Source organism: Myotis myotis, unplaced genomic scaffold (assembly GCF_014108235.1).
Source record: "Myotis myotis isolate mMyoMyo1 unplaced genomic scaffold, mMyoMyo1.p scaffold_m19_p_15, whole genome shotgun sequence".
Classification (NCBI taxonomy): Eukaryota; Metazoa; Chordata; class Mammalia; order Chiroptera; family Vespertilionidae; genus Myotis; species Myotis myotis.
In genome coordinates, this window is record NW_023416319.1 from 3,623,976 (window position 1) to 3,638,879 (window position 14,904).

A 14,904-nucleotide genomic window follows, 5' to 3' on the forward strand; every position below is an offset into this window, starting at 1 on the left:
CCTACAGGTTCCGGGCCATTAAGGTGGCCGTTACTCTGCGCGTGCGGTGCGAGCGCGGCGGCGGCGACAGTCCATCAAAACAATGAGTTACCGACGCGGCGTCGGGGCCCTGAGCGTCCGCCCCCGACGCGGGCCTCCACATCAGCCGCAGACGGCACTTGAGTTTGGACATCGACGGCTACGTGTTGAACGGCGCTGGGTCCTTCTGTGAATTAGTGCCGTTCTAATGGGCCCGGGGCCTGAAAAATGCGTTGGCTTCTTTGCACGAAATTCAGTGTTCGGAGAAGGCTCCCTGACATGCCCTCAGCCCGCTCTGACATGCCAGCCCACGCATGGACCACAGCTGCCATCACGGGAAGGCCCGCCTCCATCGGAGGAGCGGCTCCCTGACATGCCCTCATCCCGCTCTGACATGCCAGCCCACGCATGGACCACAGCTGCCATCACGGGAAGGCTCCCGTCTCCATCGGAGGAGGGGCGGCCTGTCAGCCCTGCACCTCAGCCCTGAGAACTGAAACGCTGGTCTCCTGGGGCCAACAAGCCGAGGAGGCAACACGTCGTCGCTGGGACAGCTGTTGGCCCAAAAACGCAGCCAGAGACTCATGCTCGCGGCATTCCACATAAATGAGCCACCTGCCAAATACGTGTAATCGAAACTAATGATGGTTTATAAGTGTAAACGCCAGGCAACAAAAACCCGTTTCATTCAGGAAAAAAAAATAAAAAAGACTCCTGACCTTGCCGGGGGAAGAGGGACAGTGAAACGCTGTCTTTTAACGCCTGTGTGAGACGCAGAGAGACGGAGGCTTTCCTGCTTCAAGGAAAAGCACAGAAGCAAAACGAAGACCTGCGTGCAGGAGGCTCTCCCACCCGGGGCTCTCACCCCGCCTGGGCCCGGCCCCTGCGGCACCGGCCAGTGGGCTCCGGGCTCTGGGCTCCGGGCAGCAGGGGTGCGCCCTCCCCTCTCCCAGGGGCTGGCCGCCCTCTCTGGCGTGTTCCTTGCCACCGGCCTCCTCACAACAGCAACACTCCAAACTGGGCTGGCCCTTTGCCCTCAAGGCCCCAGAAGAAAGCAACACCCCATTCAGAGGCCTGCCTTCCAGAACCTCCTGTGAGTGTGGCCACCGGCCATGGGAAGGGAGCTTTCCTGGAGTCACCACCAGGGCCGGACATGCCATGGCTGGTGGCAGCCCAACCCAGCGCCTGGCCCAGTAGGGACTCCATTTCTATGCCTGTGCATGTGGCCTTGGGAAAGGTACCCCCTCCCTCCTTCCCCCGGGCTGGGCTCGCAGCTGCAAACTGGAATTTCAGGGTGCACTTACGGGGCCGAAGGGTGTGGGCAGAGGTAGACGGAGTCAGCCCCACACAGTGGCCTTGGGCTTTGCTTGGTTCCAGGCCGACCTCGGCTTCCCTCCTGTCTGGGCACGGGCAGGGGGGTAACCCCCACAGCACACATACAGCCTAATGCAGCCTCGGGCAAGCACCTCCTGGGGTCCTCCGACTCAGCTCAGAGGGGACTCAGGGAAACCTCTGCGTCACACACACCTGTGGTCTTCACCGACCTCCAGCGCAGCCAGTCCTGCTGCCCAGCGGCAGGTTAGCCGCCAGTCAAGCTGGCTGTCCAGCTACCCCGGTCACGGAGGCCGACTGGATGAATGGGTGACAGACCGGAGCACAAAGTCCAAGCTACGCACTGTAATTAGTACAGAGATTACGGTCATTCATTCAGATACTGATCACTGACGGAGAACGTTCCTCATTCTCATTTTTTCACAGAACAGGGGGCCTCTTATGGTATCTGCGTAACATTTTCATTTTCATTGAGCACCATTATCCTTAACACCAGTGCTCAGCTGCAGATCGAGCGCCGGCTGGAGACCCTTCTTCTGGCTCATTAGTATCTCAGGCTCCGGGTCCTGTCATTCCCATCGCTGTCATCCCGTTTCTGTCTGTCTGTCTCTGAGACCTGACTCTGACTCTCTCCTCCCGGCTCAGGCCACCACCTCTCCTGCCCGCCCCCGAGCACGGCTGTAGCAGCCCAGATCTACGCACCTGGACTGTTCCCTAAGGACCAGCGTCCAGAAGAGGTGCCGTTCCGTGACCTGCCAGTCCCTTCTCCTTGTGTAACTCCTGGGTCCCGGGTGTTACCAGACTGGACCTGGGGCCACACTTCTCCAGCCCGACACACACTCAGGGACAGAGCCCGGGGAGCTCATTCTTCCCTCGGAATTCCACCCCGACTTTTTATTTCTTTCCAAGTAGATGGATCGGGGAGGAAGCTAAATGCCTTCACGGAGAAGATCAAGATCTTTGAGAAAAGTCTTGGCCGCCCATGGCACACTCATGTGCTATGCGTCCCACCCTCACCTGCCAACTGCCAACATGCCCTGGAGCATTCATCCCTGACTCTCCCACGGTCACGTGGGGCGACGGCTTGTTAGGGGATGTGGTGCAGCTCGCTGCTTAAGCCCGGGCACGGTGGGCTGGCTACTGCTCACGGCTCTGCCAGCCCTCGAATGTGGCTGGTGGGCTGGGCAAAGGATGAGGGGTGTCCACACAGACGCGCCCCCATCTCCCAGAGAAGAAGGTGGGAGCAAGACCTGTCTCATGAACATCTCCTCACCCTCCTCGTCTCTCTCTCTCTGCCTCTGAAACACAAGATGTGGTCAGCAGTTCCCGGTAAACTGTGGTCTTTGCAAATAGCGTTTGTAAAAGGCTACAGGCTACAGAGAAGAGTCACTTCACAGAACAACTAACCTACAGTATCACAGGAGAGGCAAGTCGCTGCTAATGTTTTAAGTGTCACAAATAGCTCTCCCTGGAGTAAACTGCATGCATCCTAAGACTAAACTCCCCTAGAGGGGATGGTAGGTCGGAGGACATCAATGTGGGAGGAGAAGGATGCACACTCGTCTTCAGAAAGATGCTCTATCCTGCTGACAGCAGCGCCTGAGTCTGTCTCTATAACACAGGGTAACGATGTAACATAATGTGGTGGGGGGGGGGAGGGGGGTCACACAGTACCATTGAGGTCTCATTGTTACAATTGGCATTCTTTGTTAGTAACAAACTTACACACTTTCTGTACCTTTATTAGCTCATGTATTTCTACTTTCTGGATCCCTTTCTTCATGGCATTGCATTTTTTAAATAAGAGCTAGTGTTCATATATGTGGGTGTATGACATATGTGCCTATATATGCATATATGCAAACACACATATACGATTTAGAGTATTCATTCCAATGTCCCAGTCTTTTCTGTGACTTTTTTCTCTCCTGTCTACAGTTTACTGGGTTTTTCTGTCCAGATATTTCCCCTTGTTAGCGCTGTTTTTATATGTAATTTTATAACCCATTTAGAGCCGCATTAAAACATCAATGTTGAAGCAATGGGATATACAGTGCACTAAAAAGAGAATCTGTCATTTTAGTTTCCATTAAACTTTTAAGAAATCACTTCATTCCTTGAAGATTATTGGAAGCGTATCGCCAGTGTCTTCGTTGTGATTATTTCCGGCTCATTCCCCTCCCCCCTCCCCCCTCCCCCACCACACCACACCTGACAGACCGTGTACCTGTCACGCACACTGTTGGAAATCCACGTGGTAGTAAAATACGCTAACTTTCCTAATACCACCTGGCGAATGACGGCGATAGTTCTGCAATTTATCACTGGCCGTAAGCGCACCGAGTTGTTAAAATCGTGGAAACAAACACGAAACCCGTGGAGCACAAGGAGACCATTTTCCGGGCAAGTTTTGAGACCGCGGCGGTTCCCAGCCTGAGGACAGGCTGACCCAGGGGAGCTGGGGTCAGAGCTGACCCCCCAGGAGTGCGGACCCTGAGAGAGGCCCTGTGTCCGGAAGGAGGCGCCACCAGGAGCCTGTACTCTGAGCAGGAAAGTCTGAGGCAGAGAAGTGAGGACATCTGTGTGTCCCCAGGGGCTGCTGCAAATAACGTCGCCTGATCCATTATCTCGACGTTCTTAAAATCCCCTCACACACGACACCTGCTTCACCGTTTGCCCCAAAGGCTTGTTCTTAGCAGCCAGCGGCCCTTTCGAACCAGAAGACATCTTTGGCGCATTTTCGCTCCAAACCCTGCAAAAGTCCCAGTTCACTTGCTGTGAAGACATTCCTGTGATCCCTCGTGGCCCCGCTGCCCATCGTCTGCCCAACCCCCTCCCACCACGTTTTCAGCCTCCCCAATGGCTCATACTCATGTCAAGCTCACCCCAACGCAGGCTGTTCCCTCTGCTGGAATGTCCCGTCCCCAGACAGCCCCCCAGCGGGATCCCTCACCTGCTCCCAGCTTTGCCCAAAAGGTCTCTTCCCAGTGAGCCTGCCCCCTCACGCTACGCACAGCGTGACGGGCCCCTTTGCCTCCGAGCGCCTTTGTTGTCGGCCAGGCCTGTTTTCCACCACTGATCACTGTCTACCGCCCACATCACTCACTCATGTGCCCCACCTTTTGTTAGGGTTTGCTTCTCCCCGTAGTGTACACCCTCAAGGACAGAGATCTTTATTTTGTTCCTCAAGGTTTGCCAGGTGCCAAAAACAGTTCCTTGCACACAGTAGGTGCTTAGGGAATGTTTATTGAAATGAGACAATGAATAAATAAAGGAAGGTAAATTAGTGCATCTGCTAATTTAATATGTAGGTGCATGGTACCTGGTGAAGATGGGTAATTTGAGGGGCTGGCATAAAACTTCACCATTTCACACAGCACTTTAACACGGTGCGAATGTTTCCCACATTAAAGATGTATGTCTCAGGCATCGCTGAAGCAGACCCTCCTGGGTGTGTATGTGTGTGGGGAGCGGGTGGGGTGGTGAGGGAGGTTGACATTATTTGCAGAACTATGTGCTTGGCAATGCCAGGGACCGGAATGCCCTCTGTGCGATGCCAAGCCACCGGGCAGTAAATCTCTGTTGGATGAAGGGAGCGTTAAAAGTGCTCACATGGTGCTTGGCTGAGCCACGTTCTGAGCGGAAACCTGTGTCTGCCGCGTCTCTATACGGAGTATCCGGAGACGTGAGGCCACGGAGGGCCGAGACCCGCACAGCCGTACAGCGTACAGCATGGCGGGGGTGGGTGTGGGCAGTGCCATGGAGGTCCTGGGCCACACTAACAAGATGGGAAAGCCGCGGCTACACAGGCCTGGGGAAGGGTGTGGCCACGGTGGGAGCTCACCACCTCCCCGGGCACGGGAAGCCTCTGCCCCTCTTGGCTGGAGTAGCTGCTAGGAGCACGCCCATGCTGGGCTCAGCCTCGAAAGCACTTCTCCCCCAGGCGGAGGGCCCGCCCCGGCCCCAGGGCGAGGGCTCACGCCCTTCTATCCTGAGCCCGGGCTGCTGCTGCCTAGACTCCTCCTCTAGGAATCTGATTGATTCGGAGCGAGAGTGTTTTGTGTGGCCCTCTCCCCCCGAAAGCCCTAATTCTGGCTTTCCTAACTCAAGCAGGGTACAGGAAATGGCTTTATTCTCGTCAAAATACTCCCATGTTTTGAAAGTCAAAGCACCATTAATGACGTCAGGGTATTCCGATTTCCTTCCACCACCCCTTCCCCCCCACCGAGCCTCAACCTCTCCCCCACCACTGCCACCCCAACCGCGGTCAGCCTTGCCCTGCAAGTCTGCCACCGCACAACCTCAGGAAGCGGCCCTGGCAGCTGCCCCCAGAGGGGCCAACCCTCTGGCCACCAGCACGGCTGGGCCGAAGCGGGGAGGCCTGGCTGCAGCTTTGGCTCAGCACGCGGTGCCCGGAGCCTCTGCCCCCCAGTCCTGGGAGCCATCCTTCCTGGTCAGGAGGGTGTCCTGGCACAAACCACACTCCAGGAACACCCCACTCTCCTGGCCTGCCGCAGTCTTGACTCTGGGAACCTAAAAGCAAATGCTCCTTGCCCGGCCGGCGTGGCTCAGTGGCTGAGCGTCAACCTATGAGCCAGGAGCTCACAGTTCCATTCCTGGTCAGGACACATGCCCAGGTTGCAGGCTCCATGCCCTGTGGGGGGCGTGCAGGAGGCAGCCTATCAATGACTCTCTCTCTCTCATCACTGATGTTGCCGTCCTTCTCTCCCTCTCCCTTCCTCTCTGAAATCAATTAAAAAATATATAAAAAAGCAACACCCCTCCGGTACTTATTCATCTGCTGTGACCAAAGGACAGCCCCTTCCAGTCCAAGTGTGCTCACCAAGGACAGTCCACTAGGGCTGCGGGTCCCAGGAAGCCGGGACGGAGCGGGGCCCGGGGCGTGGACACAGCCTGTCACTCTCACCGACGTCATATCTGCAGCTGCCTGAGGAAATGGAATTTCACGCCTTCGCTTGAATGCAGCCTTTATTGGACACAGAAAAGTAAATAACAGCCCATAAACTGTTTGCTGATACAGGAACCGAAGGTCTGCCGATAGCACACCCGCTGAGGAGGCATTCATGCGACGCCCAGAATAAAAATGAGAATTAAATGTCAACATTCATCTTATCTCCTAAGAATAAAGGCATATGGGACAATGAGCACGTCCCTCTGTTATCTGTTTATTTATTTGTTATCTCGAAAGAAAGCTGTTTGCAGATTGGGACAAGTGGTCGAACAGCGCAAACAAGTTGGGTGATAATCAGACCCGGTCAGCAAACACTCTGCGGCTTCCCTCCGCAGGGATGTGGCCAAAGCGCCAGCGCTGCCCAGCGAGGCCCGGAGACAGAGGAGAGGGCAGGGCAGCAGGCAGCACCTGCCGGGGCTTAGGGGTAACCTGGACGATCGTGACATCACACACCAGGGAGAGACGGCGCTCAGAAATCCTGCCACATGACTGAACGCCCAGCTTCTGCACAAGGCTGAGTTCCTTCTCACCTGCAGATGCCACACCAGACTCAGGTCAGAGTCAAGACCCTCCCAGGGTGCCCGGCCGGTATGGCTCAGTGGTTGAACATCAGCCTATGAACCAGGAGATCAGGGTTTGATTCTCGGTCAGAGGACAATGCCGGGTTGCAGGCTCCATCCCCAGTATGGGGCATGCATGAGGCAGCCAATCAATGATTCTCTCTCCCCACTGATGTTTCTATATACTTCTCCCTCTCCTTTCCTCTCTGAAATTAAAATATATATATTTTTTTTTTTTAAAGACGTTGGGCTCCTGATTGCCCTCAGAAGGGACGGGGCCTTCAAGAACCTTCCCAGAACATGGAGGATGACATCCCGGCCAGATGGGCAACAGAGAACAGACTACGATGATCCCCGGGAGCCCCGGGAGCCCCGGGATGGGGGCAGGTGAGTCAGAGAGAGAAGCGAAAAGGAAAAGGACAAATGCTGCATCCACAGGTGAGCAGATGCCCCAGGTGCCACAGGCAGAGCAGATGGTGACCGAGGGCAGACAGGCATGCTCAGGGGCAAAGGGCCCCTTCCAACTCAATACACTTTGAAAACACAGGTCCAGAGGCCTCCCAGGATGTGGGGGAAAATCAGAGACACAAAAGATGAGAGCAAATAACAACACACGAGGGGGGACGATCCACAATGGCTGCCAGCCTCCTGCTGCCACCCCAGAAACACAGCATCCCCACGGGGGAGGAGATGACATACAATATGTTTGTAATTGATGTAAAGGTCATGTGAATACATCATACTCTCTTACATGTAATTTCTCTCACACTACATGTATTCACATTATCCTCTATAGGGTACATGTTGTAATACAAAGTATAACGTGTAGCACAATATAAAATGCAATCTGTAATCTATACTCACAGCACATGTGTGTGTACGTCTGAGTGTGTGTGTGAATAAGAGAATTTCCCAGCAGTAGAGAACAATGAATCTTTGTACTGAAAAGGCCCACAGACTTTTCCCCAGAATTAATATTTTTAAACGTGTAGCTACCATCAGAACATCCCTGTAGATCAAAGATAAACCTGGTGCCCTCACCATAGTGTCTTTCCAGAAAGAAAACACACCTGTGATCTCACACGGGCTGGAGTGCGCCCTTCCCTCCGCGAGTCCCGATTTTAGAAGACGGGGAGAGCAATTCCTTAAGAGAAAAACAACTCACGTCCATATTGTGTAAACTTGACAACCTATCTGTCAAGTTTGCAGGCAAATGAGAATTTTAAACATCAAAGAGACTGGAATTTCCTTTTATTGGGACATTACGGTAGCAGATGCTCCAGGCAAGTGTGGCTGGGATAGGAGTGGAGACGCCGAACCCCGAGACGTGGCTGTCAGCCAGCAGACGCCGCCCGCATGGCAGCTGCCGGGATGAAGGAGGGATGATTCGGGAAGATGGATGCTTTGAGGAACGAAGGTCCTCGGGGGCTGGGGTGGGGGGAGAGAAGAGGAACTGAACGGAAAGGTGCCGAGAGGAATCTGAAGAACATCCTGGTGACACACAAGAGCACAGAGTTGGGAACAACCGAAAGGAGACGGGAGGAAGCCCTGGCCTCAGCTGCTGAGGGTTAACAATGAGGCGAGTGAAGGTGTCCGCTGGGTTCTGGTGCCAAGCGTGGTCCTGAGGTTGGGACTCTCATGGGACAGCACTTATCAATATTAATGAAATCTAATTAATATTAATGACATCTAAATTCATGTCACAATCTCGCCGGTCGGTGTGGCTCAGCGGTTGAGCATTGACCCATGAGCCAAGAGGTCGCCGGTTCAATTCCCAGTCAGGGCACATGCCGGGTTCAACCCCCAGTAGGGGGCGTGCAGGAGGCAGCCTGTCAATGATGTTTCTCTCTCATCATTGATGTTTCTATCTCCCTTCTTCTCTCTCTAAAAATCAATACAAACATATTTAAAAAAAAAAAAAAATGTCACAATCTGAACATGCTTTCCCTCCATGACTTCATAGACTAAGGGACTAAGGGGCTCAGATGGCCACCGCCCCGCCCGCTCGGCTGCTGAACTGGTCTCCATGCCAGCCCCGGGGTGAGGCTGGGAATCACAAAACCTGGCACATCTCCCTTCTCCTGAGCACAGGAGGGTCACTGTCTTCCTGCCCAAGGACACTCCGGCCTTGGGGCGACAGCGTGGCGGAGCTGGGGTGACCACAGGCTGAGGCGGGTTCTGCAGGGACCAGGATGGGTTCCGCTGGTGGGCATGGGGTGGAGAGAAACCCCACCAGGGCCGGTTCTCAGGCACCTGGAACCAGCAAGCTCCGCCCCAGAGACGGGGCCACCCTGTGGTGGCATCGCTGTCAATCACGCCGGGCCCAGGCCTGGCACTGAGCCTGACTTCAGTCCCATCCTCCCCGCGGAAGAACCCGAACTTCTCAGAACACATCTGCGCTGAGGAAGGGCTGGCCGGCCTCCCACACTCTCTCAGGGGCGTCGGCGGCATCACCGCCACCAGCGTGCGGAGCAGGGACCGCGACCCCACCGCGTCCGGGAGAGAGTGTCGGAGAAACATAATTAAAGGGTCGCGAGGACGGAGGCTGAGGGAGCCGTGCTAATTGTAGTGTGTAATCCGCCAGGCGGTCCTGCCAAGCCTAACCTCCTCGGAATTCTCTGGACTCGTCTCTGATTAATTATTTTTGGAAATAACAGCCAACATCATAGCTTGCTAATAGGCTTAAAATAATAAATTGGGGAAACACCGAGAGGTTTACGCTGGCTTCGGCTAAGCACCCACTGTGACCTCACTGTGCAGGGGGTGCCTCCTCCTTGATGTGCGTGCTCGCCCCACGGAATCACGCCTCTCCAAGTCAGCAGCCATTCCGCCCAGAGGACACGCGCCTCCAAGGGCAATGGCCCGACCAGAGGTGGGGCTTCTGAGGCGGCCGTGGGGAGTCATTCTGGCGAATAGTTAAACCTGGTGCCCTAGTGAAGAGCCGGTCTGAGGTCAGCCTTGATAGAAGGGATGCAGTGTGTGCGTGTGTGTGTGTGTGTGCATATGTATGCATGCGTGTGTGTGCATGTGTATGCATGTGTGCATGTGCATGTGTGCGCGCACGTGCATGCGTACATGTTGTGAAATTGGTGAGACATTCCCGGGCCCTCCCAGTGTGAGAAGGGGGCTGTGCTCCTTGGGCTGCGAGAGGCGTCAGGACCGCTGCCCAGGACCCAGAGGGAAGCCTGGGGGTGGAGTCCCCATGGCAGGTGGTGTGCAGACTGAGGGTGCTGCCTGTCAGCATCACCCCGTGCTTTGGTTGGTCTGCGCCCCATGGGCACAGTGTTACTTCAAGCCCCTGGTTGCACGTTTCTGAAGCCCAGCTGTCAGGCCAGTGAGCATGGCTTGCGTGTGAGCTCACGTCTGTCCACTACTCGCGTGTGAGGGCTAGGGAGCGAGGCCTGTGCATGTGGAAAGAACATCAGCACGTTCTTGCCCACGATTACCACATTTTGAAACGTGTGTAGAAGCAGCAGCACCCACTCAGCCTGGCCTGTGTTTATCCGCTTCTCGCCCCTCAAGGACCTCAACCACCAACAGGACACCTGCCCGGGTGAGCCCCTCGGTATAGAAACAAGGCCAGGTGTATGTGACACAGGCGATCACAACCGGAAATGACACCAGATCCAGCGACAGGGATGCACATGAGCGGAGACGAGGCCTCAAGCCCCAGCAGACGCCACAGCGGGTTTCAGCACTGATTCTCCGACGCCGCCCGCCATCCATCCTGATCCACCGCGGGCTGGGCCCTCACGCTTCTCCCGATGGTTCTCCAATCCGCCTCCCTCTGACCCCCCACGGCACAGCACCTGTCACCAGCGCCCCGCGTGGCCCAGTCACCTGACAACACACCCAGCCCACGCACTGACCCTCACACTCGGGAGCGCACACGTGTGCAGATGTGCATGCTCCCACGGGCACACGGGTTTAGTTGGGGTGACAGATTCTCTTTCTGCAGGTCCCCGTAGTCCAGTGATGGCGAACCTTTTGAGCTTGGCGTGTCAGCATTTTGAAAAACCCTAACTTAACTCTGGTGCCGTGTCCCATATAGAAATTTTTTGATATTTGCAACCATAGTAACACAAAGACTTATATTTTTGATATTTATTTTATCTATTTAAATGCCATTTAACAAAGAAAAATCAACCAAAAAAATGAGTTCGCGTGTCACCTCTGACACACGTGTCATAGGTTCGCCATCACTGCTTAGTCGCATCCTGGGTTCACCTCTCACAGGGAATGAACCGTTCTCAGGAGGGCCAGGTCCTGGGCGGAGGCACAGGTATAAACAAATGCGACACCAACGTGAAGGGGACGGCCTTACAGCCGGAAGCACGGGCGGGAATGGCTTTGCGAAGACACCTCGTTTTGAGCAGGAAAAAGGCCATCACAGAAGAACGCATGAACTCTGATTACACTGACGCAAAAGGCAGAAAAGCCCAGCTGCAGCGATTGCTAGAGCCGCACACACCTGGGCGCACGAGGTCATGGCACCCGCAGGGAGCGACTGTCCCTGGCCTGCAGGAGCCGGCGCTCCCTGCATCAGGGCAGGGAAATGCCCCTTCCTTAGGCTCAGCGGGACGTCTCGGGCCTGTTGTCTAGCATTCTGTCCACGTGGCACACACACGTGCATGCTGTTAACGTGCGTGATGCGTTTCCAAGTTCCTTTCCAACAGCGGATGGAAGCTAACAGGGGAGATGGCTAATGCCGAGCCCGGAGTTCCCTCCGCGGAATGGAGCCCGGTGGGCAGATACCACGGAATGGAGCCCGGTGGGCAGATACCACGGAATGGAGCCCGGTGGGCAGATACGAGCAGAGGAGGTGGGTGAGCAAGAGCAGACTCCCCTCCTGCCAAGCCCTTTGGATTCCAACCAGGGGCTCCCCGTTTAGGAAACTCTGCACCTTACACGCCTAAGGTGCACGCATCTCTCTCTCCCTCCCTTCCTCTCTCTCTCTGAAATCAACAAAAACACCTCCTCGGTGAGGAGCAAAGAAGTGTGGCAGTGCCCGCGTGGCCACGCGGAGCTCGCATCCTTAACAGGAGTTCATTTGTGGAAACAAACTAGACGAAGTCTTTTTTCCCCAGGTTGTTTAAATCCAATATTTTTCCTCCCGAGAGCTGCACAACCCCTGTATTAGACACACAGATGTCTCTCCCACAGAAGCCAGCTGAGTCTCCGACACTCTGGCGTGTAAGTAATTGTGCTGCGGTGCTATTTTTGTCGCTGAGCCTCTCTGAAATGTTAATATGTATTATGACATTCTTCATTGCAGTGGAGGAGGAAACAATTCCTGGATTTAAAAAAAAAAAGGGAAGAGGCTGCATCCGCCAGCCCCGGTGCCTGCTGCCCACCCACGGGTTTCTCCAACGAGGCGGCAACAGCCACGGATCGCTGCGCCCGCGGGTCCTGGCACGGGGCCTTCCTGACACGGTGGCTCAGTGGGTGAGTTACTGAGAGGGAGAAGCACAGTCACGCCCAGCTGCTCAGTGGCGGGACAGGAAGTTACAGTCGCCCACTCACTCGCCCTGGAGCCGAGGACAGGTGGCGAGCGGCTCCCCGGGCAGATGGCTCTGCCTCCTCGCTGTGCTGTGCTGCCTGGTAATGACTCCACGGCGGCCGCCACTCCCCCCACCTCCTCCCTTTCTCTCCTGGACGCTGACGGAATGGTGGGCAGAGGGTTAAAAATAACCACCGTCACTCTTACCCGGAGGCTCGCCTCGGCAACGTCATCGCCTCCCGCAGGCGGCGCCCACCCGGCACCTGGGCCAGGACGCCTGTGGACACTCAAGACGCGGGTCTGGCCCTAGCGAATCAAGGGGTAGAGCGTCAGCCTGCAGACTGAAGGGTCTTGGGTTCCATTATGGTCAAGGGCACCTGCCTCAGCTGCAGGCTCAATCCCACCCCTGGTTGGGGTGTGTACAAGAGGCAACCAATCGACGTGTCTCTCTCACATCGATGTTTCTCTCTGTCTCCCCCCTCCCTTCCACTCTCCCTAAAAATCATTGGGAAAATATTCTCGTGCGAGGATTAACAACAACAACAAAAACGTGACGAGTCTGAGGACCCACCCAGAGAGGGGGACAGCGGGCCCTGCTCTGCGACAAACCCTCCTGCAGGACTGTCTTTCTCCCCTCGGTAAACTTCACCTCCTCCTTACACACCAGGAAATGCACAGGGTGCCAGATACGTTTCACCCCGAAAGTGTTTGTGCTTGCACCGAAGTGCTAAGGCTTAAGGGAACAGTCAGAAATGAGGAAGGCTGTGTCGCTGAGACCCGCTTGAGGAGAAGGGAGGGGAGGTGCCCGCTGCCACCATCCCCCATCGGCCAGCTCTCCCGTCACTGCCCACACCTGCAGGTAACCCTGCTGTGCCCGCCTCCTGCTACCGCCCCTCAGACAGGAGCAGACCTGTGAGAGGGAGCATTCGAAATTCTGTGGCCCTGGCCAGTGTGCTCAGTGGGTTGAGCACTGTCCCGTGTACTGGAAGGTCATGGGGTCAGTCCCTGTCAAGGCACACACCAGGGTGCAGGTTCTATCCCCAGTCTGGGTGGGTACAGGAGCTGGCTGATCGATGTGTCTCTCTCACATCGATGTTTCTCTCTCTCTCTCTCTCTTTGCCTCCCTCAGCACCAATAAAAACATATGCTCGGGCGAGGAATTAAAAAAAAAAAAAAAAGGAAATTCTGTGAAGTCGAATAGGTTACACAACCTGCTGATGTACAAAGTGGAGAGTGGTCACGGGAGCCGGGAAGAAGCTGCCATGGAGTCACGCATGGAGCCACCGTGTGAGCGGTGCCCGGGGCAGCCCACCAGCAGATGACTGGCAGCCCAGGGCGGGGGCAGGTGTGAACAGGCTGAGGTGAGCAGGAGGCCAGCAGGCAGCAGGAAAGCACGGTCCCTGAGAAGAGCAACCGCAGGGACGAACTTGGCTGCAGGTGCCGGCCACTCGGGCAGAGGAAGCACCGCTGATGGGAGACTGGAACGGGCCATGGGTTCTTTCAACATGTGCCCTCTTTGGACTCTAAGTCACGCTACAGGCGTGTAATGTTAGCGTAACATGGCTGGCCTTCCCAGCTCCCCGCCTACTTCCTGCCAAGCCCTTCACTTACTGGGTCACTGACTCTCCCGATGAGGGCAGACCGTCCACACCCCAATACGGGTTCCCACCGTCGACGTGGAATTCTAGAATACACACCGCCGTGTCCCGACAGGCACCGCTAACATTTGGGGCCAGATAGCTCTTCACCACTGGGGGGAGGGGGTGTTGGGGGGGGCTGTCCTGGAGGTTGTAGAATGTGAGGCGGAACCACTGGTCTCTACCCACTAGAATTATATCCCAATAGCAACCCCCCCGCAAATGCCCCCAGCCATTGCCAAATGTGCCCCGGGTGGAGCACCCCCACCCCCACCCCCACCCCGGCTGAGAACCCAGCCCATTTGATAAAATGGGAGTGATCGTCTAAGTGCGAAAGGATTACTCATCGCAGCGACATTGAAGTTCGCCTTCTTTTATAAGATCAGCTTGAATGCGGAGCAAACCCCACAGAGAGCTGCACAGCCGTGGTCTATGAGCTCTGCTGTGCTAGCAACGCCGCCCTCGCTTCCTCCTCCCCTCCAGGCACCTACGTTCAGGGCGGCAGGGATTGCCCAGCAGGCGCCCGGACCTCACAGAGAATGTTCACCAGGAGAGCCAGCTCTTCAGTCTCACAGAACCTCGTTTGTGGGGCGGCTGACGGCTCGAAGCAGCCCTGACAGACACCCCTCGGTCCCTCCGTGGCCCTCAAGCCCTGCCTCTCAGGGGACGTTGTGTAAAGGTGGTCACCGGGACCCTGGCCAGTCTCACTCGCACGCCTCCCGCTGAGGCCAGGAGGAGAGAGCCAGGAAAACACTATTCGGAAGTCACATCGCCCGAAGACCCCCTCACTGAGGGCACCTGTCACCCCTGATGCTGGGGATGGGCCCCAGAGCCCCGGGACCAACCCCTGGCTGGGGTCCTTGGTCCAGACCCAGCCTCCAGCCT

The 14,904-nt window shown here is 55.9% G+C and overlaps 1 protein-coding gene across 1 annotated transcript in view; it reads right to left on the minus strand.

Annotated features, from left to right (window-relative positions):
* Window positions 1-6,616: 6,616 nt before the first annotated feature.
* Window positions 6,617-14,904, minus strand: part of LOC118670292 (transcription elongation regulator 1-like protein) — a 33,380-nt gene continuing 25,092 nt past the window's right edge. Inside the window, exons 5-6 of the mRNA XM_036337361.1 lie at window positions 8,149-8,310; window positions 6,617-6,852 (exon numbers count right to left, since the gene is read on the minus strand). Coding sequence (XP_036193254.1) covers window positions 6,617-6,852; window positions 8,149-8,310 — 398 coding nt within the window. The remainder of the gene's footprint in view (window positions 6,853-8,148; window positions 8,311-14,904) is intronic.